We start from the raw sequence: 7,522 nt of genomic DNA, 5'->3' as shown, positions 1-7,522 counted from the left end.
CAAGGCAGCCATCACCAGGCGAGGCACCAACGAGGTGAAGGCCGCCCACTTCATCATCGGACAGCGACAAGACGGAGGGATATGGCTAAGCAAAGCCGGAGCGATGGAGTACCGCTCTTCCCTTTACTTCATCACTACATCCCCACCATCTACACCAAGCCAACAACGAAATCGAAGCCTTCAACAAGACACCCAACAAGATACTCAAGAAGACGGAGACAATGAATCGGAGAGACTGGCATGACCATCTCTTTGAGTCCTTATGGGCATACCGTGTCACAGTCCGTACCCCGACACAGGCGACTCCGTTTTCTCTTGTTTACTGGAGTGAGGCGGTCCTACCACTGGAGGTCCAGCTACCCTCTTTGACGGTGACTATCCAAGATGAATTCACCCACGATGAAGAGGTACAACTGCGGTTTCAGGAGCTCGACACCCTTGAAGAAGGGCGACCTCATGCCCAACAGAACCTGGAGCTTTACCGCCAGAATATGGTGAGAGCTTACGACAAGCTCGTCAAGCAACGCATCTTGCGAAAAGGCGAGTTGGTCCTTGTGCTCAGGCGGCCCATCGTCGTGACGCACAGGACGAAGGGAAAGTTCGAGAAAAAGTGGGAAGGGCCATACGTCATTGAGAAAGTCTACGATGGGGGAGCATACCAGCTCGTCGATTCATAGGGAATCCGACCTATGCCCCCAATCAATGGAAGGTTCCTCAAGAAATATTTTTCTTAAAATTTTGCCTCTTTTGTTGCCTTTTGGATTTTCATTGGGGAAACTTTTTCTGTGGGCTCTCGGATCCATGATGCATTCTCCTTAGCATTTCGTGGATATATCTTGTTTTCCCCAATTTTCATGGACTAAGTCCAACAAAAAATGGCTTCCCCCTATCGCACTACGCTGTTGATTGAAGTTTCGGCTACCCTAGGACTTGTTGGAGGGCAGCACAATGTGTCGATTTGCAGGTGGATCGGCTCCTACACCCACAATGCACGACACGTACCAGGTGTATGCTTCCGGAGGCAGCGGAGATGATTACTTGGGCACTTCTGAGTATTGAGACCCCACGCTCTTCATGCTTCCCGGCGTGCCTCGTGTTCACAGAGGCTCGCACTCCAGGGAAGACCATAGGAAAAGATCATGGAGTGCTGCCTGACCCAACACAAGTTGGTTCGGTGCGTAGTCACATGGCAACCCTGGGGTGTGCCACCAGAAGCCCCAGATAATGTGCTAGAGGGCTTTTCCTAGTCCACAGAGGTGAACAGTTCCCTTCCAAGTTCCCAAGGTGGGTCCCCAAGAAATCCCGAAAGAAGAGTCCTCAAGAAGTTCGACCTGAATGTCAAAACAAGTCCATGAAGTCCGCGGCCAATCAATCATCCGCGTGAGCAATCAAGATGAATTCCGAAAGTCCAAGAAGCAAATTCAAGAAAGAAAATCCCAACAGTCCAAGAAGCAATCAAGCGGTCCCAAGCAGTAAGGAACCCACTGGAAGGAAGGCGGGAGGTAGTTGTTCACCACCCCTCAATATGCATGAAGAAAAATCGCCAAGCAGTTATCCCAAAACCATTTACCCTGAACTTATCACACCCAAGTCTCTGGGTTCATGGAGCGTGTGCAGGGGGCATGTTGAGCTATGGGGGTCCTCAGTATGATGATGGGCTAGAGTATGAATTTCCATAGCCTCTCGGAAGCATCCCAAAACACGGCGTCTTCATACACGTACACCAAAGCTTATTTAAGTTGTTGAGTTGCAATCGTCAAGGTCTTTTGACGGTTCCCAATGACAAGTCCTTCGGTAACCTTCTCGGATATCACGCCTATAGCTGGTGTATAACGGGAAAGTCAACATTTTAAAACCCACAAACATTTTTCCCCATCTCTTTTTCGCCTGTTTTCGTTGGGTGTTCCTAGTTGTGCTCCTCGAACATCTTTTGCAGCCATGGAGAGACACTCCCTGTCATTGTCGACGACATTCAGACAACAACCACTACATCGAACTATGTCTTGGGTGTTTGGGTGCAGCAATACCCATGCGTCCCTGAACACCGATGACAGCCCGGCAACCAATGGTCTACACCGACACGCACGATGGGTGCCAGAAGGCAACGCATGCGCTCTCGAAGTTGGATCCGATTCGTCCCCGCAACCCCATCTCCAACAACAATGAAGCATGGGGGCAACGTCAACCCCTCAATTATTCGTAAGGCCGATGGTGTCCCGGCGCACCACCAGAATTGTCACACCATCGATGGTGTGACGGTTCGCTCAACGAAGGGGAGCTATCGACGGTCTACCAATGCCTCGCCTACATCAACACAAAGAGATCATGGGAGCAGTGCAACGCGCTAGTGCGGCCAGTGTGAATCTGTGAAACCCTCCAATCAAGTCGGTTGGCACTGCAGCAGCTAGGCGCGGTCGCGACGAGATTGGTAAATTTTGTGTATTCTTGTTTTCGGGACAAGGCATGTTATTTCACCATGGAATGAAGATGAAATAGGGTTGCTTCGTTGATTGACATCGTGCCCGTTCTACGATCCAAGAAGCTCCCTAAAGAACACACATGTGGATGGACAATACCTACACTAAGAAACATTGGTACTAATCAATTATCTTCTGAATGGCGCGCACGTCGTTATGGAGATGTCAACTCTGAAACGGTGCTTCAGGCTGCACATGAATCATGCGCCAAGAGCAAAATAAATATTCGTTGAGTCAAACTCAATTTGCTTCGCACTCAAGCTCAACTTGACGAGGGGGCATTTGTTCGATGAGATTTTGCACTACAAGTAATAGATTTTGCACTACAATTAATATGAAAGTAAGGAGGGAGGATAATTATTTTTGAAAAAAAGTTATCTAAATGGTGACTTGTACCAATAATGTTCAGGTCACATGGACCAGGATGTGCCTATGTGTACCCACTTATATTGCATGTGCGTGGGCTTATGAGCTGCACTTCGCCCAAAGTGATCGTTAATGGGCTAATGGCCGGCTAGTTAAAATTAGCCCAGTATGATAAATAAATACATCCATGCAGGTACGTCAAGTGTGTACACATACATGTCCAAATACAAGTATATCGGCCGGCATGCCCGCGCACATACACGAACAGTACCCGCCGCGCTTGTTATGGATTGGGGCGCGCTTGTCTTTGATGCATATGCTAGCATCGGGTGTAACATACCTTCGAGCTATCCTAAAAAATATACCTTTGAGCTTGTACGAGGCTGGTTATGCATGGAATCCAATAGAGCATTTGGAAAGTAAAGGTTTGGATGCCCCCAATAGGCAAGCGAACATCTTGCACGGCACGACACGAGAGAAAAAGGAAAGTAAATCTCCCGGACGTGTACAGCGCTCCGGCTGGGCAACCTTAATCTCTCCATGCCTATAAATAAAGGCAGAAGTGCTCGACCAGGGAGGAAGGAAGAACCCCATGCAGGGCACGAAGTGAAGACACGCCCGTCGCGGCAGCGAACAGAGGAGAGAAGGGACGCGGCGGCGGCCACGACGCGCCGGATTGAAGAAACTCACGCACCTCTGGGGAAGGAGTGGACTGCGTCATGGAGATGATCACACCAAGAAGATGATGGCGGTGCACTCAAGTACGTCACCGAGGAAGTCAGCAGCAGTGCATGCACAAGCAACAACAAGCATGCGCACGTGCAATAGTAGCATGGCCTTTTTTCATTGTCTTTCTCTTACCAGGTTTCATTAGGAAGGAGACGTGTACGTGGTGGTGGCGTTGGACTCATGTACGCAGAGAAGAGAAGGCGACACACCTATGGCAACGGCGTTGAGAAGAACCCGAAGGCCAGAAGGAGGAGGAACTCACGCACGCAGAAACAGAAATCGCACACAGAGGAAACGCGTCCGTGGCGGCGGCGTCGACGACGAGACGCGCCCGTGGCGGCAGTGTCGAGGGCGAGACATGTTCATGGCGGTGGCGCGCGTGCCAAGAGGTGCAGCAACAACACCTTCGCACCATGCGCGAGGAAGCACAGCGGTGACGCGGCAGCCGCAACACGCTGACGACGAAGGGCAGCAGACACATGATGGTTGTGGCCGCTGGGCGCTCTCTTTCTATTCTTGTCTCTTACAGGTTGCTCAGCGATCGGCTACGGTGCTCTACCAAGGTGGACTATGTGTGGTCGGCGAACAGGTCTCTCCGACGCAAAGGACTACGACGAACAGGTCCACGGTGAACAGGTTCATGGCAAACGAGACACCGGCGTACAAGTCTTGCACCATACTTTCCGGAGGAGACGCCGTGGCGAAATTGGAGCTCACGACGGTGTAGCCCGAGTCAAGTCCAAGGCGAATAGGTCTCTCCGGTGCAAAGGTGCATGTTGTGCCGATCACGGTGCATAGGTCGGGTATCTTGCTTCCCGAAGGAGATGACATCGCGGAACAGGAGCGCGCGACGATGTAGCCCAAGTCAAGTCCATGGCGAACAGGTCTCTCCGATGCACAGGTCCATGGCGTTCCGATCACGGTGCACAGCGCGGATGTCTTGCTTCTCGGAGGAGACGACGTGACGGAACAGGTGCTCATGACGATGCAGCCCGAGACCGGTCCCACCTTTGAAGGTGCACCCACCATGGCGGACAGGTCCTTGGCATACAGGTCTTGGTGTGATACTTGTCTTGGCAAACCACTGAATACGGCGTTTAGCTGAGACGAGGCACCAACCATGGCGGACAGGTCCTTGACGAATAGGTCTCTCCGATGTACAGGTCCATGGCGTCCCCGGCGTACATGTCACCCTTTGGTGTAGCACCTGCCAAGGCGACGCGACCTCTACGACGCCACCGTTCATCGACCCCGTGAGCCGGCGCCCTTGTCCTAGCAGAACAATCAAGACGACGTCTGGCTAATACAAGGCGACGCAAGCACTACGATCATCTATATCCACAAGTTCACCAGGCGGTGCCCCCTGATAAAGCGAACTGCCATAGACTTGGCGTCCAATCAAGTGAGGCGCACCCATCTCAGCGGATAGGCCATTGGCGCACATGTCCATGGTGTCGTCGGCATACAGGTCACCGTTTGGCGTAGCACGAACCAAGGCGACGCGGTCTCCAAGACACCACCTTTCTACGGCCCTGTGAGGCAGTGCCCTTTGTTTTGACGGACCGCCGAATACTCGGCGTCTAGCCGAGATGAGGCACCAACCAGACCGGCCATGCCGATGTTAGCGTGCGACGGTTTTACACCGACGCCAGTCTCCTAAGCAACTTACTCCCGCGAGGCATACCAATTGCATACCCCGACGAGTCCGCTAGGTCATCTAGAAGTCCGAGCTGAGCAGGACCCATGCAACTTCAACCTCAACTACATCATCGCCGCCAAGACCGACGAGGCGCGACGGCGAGGGCGGATGTGGCTAGCACAAAGCCATGTTTTGAACGGCGCGTGTACCGACGAGGACACGGGCTCTACCGCTGCCCACACACCACCATCATCATGCATGGAGAGCGCAAGGCGAAGACGACCACACGGCTTAATCGGAGGTGTCTCGCAGAGTAGCCCGCGGGAGTAATTAACCGGGAGCCTTCCGAGGCCCCGGGAACCAAGAGACCGCAATCTCTACAGTCAGGCTGGCCGCACTAGTAGGCCACGGAGCGCATATGTAAAGGGATGTTGTATTATTGTTTGTCCAACGAGAGATTAATAAAGTGCATGTTTCCCTATATTTATTTGTGTACTTAGTACACTGGCACGCCCGCAACGTTTATTTTCCCTGAAGCGTAGAGAGATAATAATGCAATAACCAATGTTATTTTTATTATTTCTCATGTCAAAAAAATTGTTACTACACTATCATCTTTGGAACCGCTTGCACGGCGTCACATAGAGGGTCGATCCTTCTTCGGTTCTTCAGGTTCCACACATGTTGGTGCACCGAATCAATCCATGAGAAATATTCGTCAAGTCAAGCTCGATTTGCTTCGCACTCAAGCTCAACTCGACGAGGGGGCATTTGTTCGAGGGGTTTTTGTGCACTATTGCATAAAATAATAATTTCTTTTTATTGATGAATTTTCATGCAGGTTATACGTACAAAGAGAAGTTTTGATGCAAAGGCAAAATACCTTTGCATGGCACATGCACGCACGTACTTGTATATGCACATGCATGCATGAAATCATGATGCAGACTATACAGAGGCAAGTTTGATAATGTAGCACGTACACATATATGCCCGGCTGCCTACGCACATACATGCATGCATAAAGGTGGCAATATATACAATGGAGATATATACATCAGTTATACGTGACGGCCGTGATGATGGACCCGGCGAGTAAAAGTAAACAAAAGAGATATATTACAAAAGCCATCATTTTATTGATCGATCATACAAAAATTCACTGGGACTAATCAATCTTTGTTTTGGACGAGCTAGGACAATTTATATTTAACTAAGATAAAAAATCTATTTGAACTAAGTGCAGCTTTTGCAGAGCAGACCATGATCTCTAGTCCGCTCCCTCACTCGGGAGCTTTGTACGCGAGGACTGTAGCGATCTCCGGAAGTGTTCCCCCGGCGGCCAGGAAGGCAGACGCCTCTGCACGGTGTCTTTCATACGACTCGGCCACCTTCGAAGAAGTCCGGATGGCATCCTCGTGAGCTTCAAGATGGCGGGAGCTAGAATTCATCATGTCAGCTAGGACGCCTGTGCGCTTTTCAGCCAGTGTCGCCATCTCGGTTTCCTTCTCGCAGAGGGCCTTGTACTCATCGGCAAGCTGTTGATGTTTGCTGGCAAGTGTCCGATGTTCTTCAGCCAACTTCTTTTGTCTGTTGCAAATGGAGGCAAGGTCGGCAAGGCGTCCCTCTAGGCGCGACCCTTCCTTCTCGAGGCGGCGAAGTCCTTGAGTGATCCCCGCATGAGCTGCATCGAGTTTCTCCAGCAGAGACAACACTTGCGCCGGGGCGGGTGCCGATGTGTGGGAGGTGGCAAGACCACCCTTTCCGCCCAAACGAGCCACCACTGCTTCAAGGTGGCGAATCAGAATCTCAAGGTCTGGCGGGACCTTGTTTGCATACGAGATCTTCCACATACTTATCACAGACTCTATTCTAGTTATGGTTAGCTCCTCATTGACCGGCTGCTCCCTTAACGCCTCTTGTATATCTTTGAGTCCTATCGAGATATACTTTGATGCTGTTCCGGGCGGGAGGACAAGGCTTGACGTCGAGATGTTGTTAGCTAGAGGGACTTTGATCTTCTCCAGTAGAGTATTTTCTCTGGCAAGGATGTTCTGGTGTCTCTCAAGTATTGCCTGGAGCTCCTTTGCTTCAGGGGAGTATAAGCCTTCTAATTTAGTTGACTTGTTTGTGACATCTGAAAAAAGAAAGAGAGTCAAGAAAGCATATAAAAAGATAGAAATAATATGCAAGAGGGCTGGGATAGTATACACGTACCAAAAGCAGACGATCTTGGCCTATTCACAGTCACCGCATCGTTTTTGTTCTTGTTAGCTTCTGGTGACCCTTTTTTGTTTGCTTCAGTGGTCCC

General features: G+C 50.7%; 1 protein-coding gene across 1 annotated transcript; it reads left to right on the top strand.

Annotated features, from left to right (window-relative positions):
• Nucleotides 1-221: 221 nt before the first annotated feature.
• Nucleotides 222-677, top strand: LOC141022760 (uncharacterized). The gene has a single exon (XM_073499014.1). The coding sequence runs from the start codon at nucleotides 222-224 to the stop codon at nucleotides 675-677; it is 456 nt and encodes a 151-aa protein (XP_073355115.1).
• The last annotated feature ends 6,845 nt before the right edge of the window (nucleotides 678-7,522 follow it).

Source organism: Aegilops tauschii, chromosome 5 (genome assembly GCF_002575655.3).
Source record: "Aegilops tauschii subsp. strangulata cultivar AL8/78 chromosome 5, Aet v6.0, whole genome shotgun sequence".
Classification (NCBI taxonomy): domain Eukaryota; kingdom Viridiplantae; phylum Streptophyta; class Magnoliopsida; order Poales; family Poaceae; genus Aegilops; species Aegilops tauschii.
This window is presented reverse-complemented; position numbering and strand designations above follow the sequence as displayed.

Bases quoted from the DNA above. Each gene is read 5' to 3' on its own strand.
- LOC141022760 (XM_073499014.1), top strand. From the start codon at position 222: ATGAATCGGAGAGACTGGCATGACCATCTCTTTGAGTCCTTATGGGCA.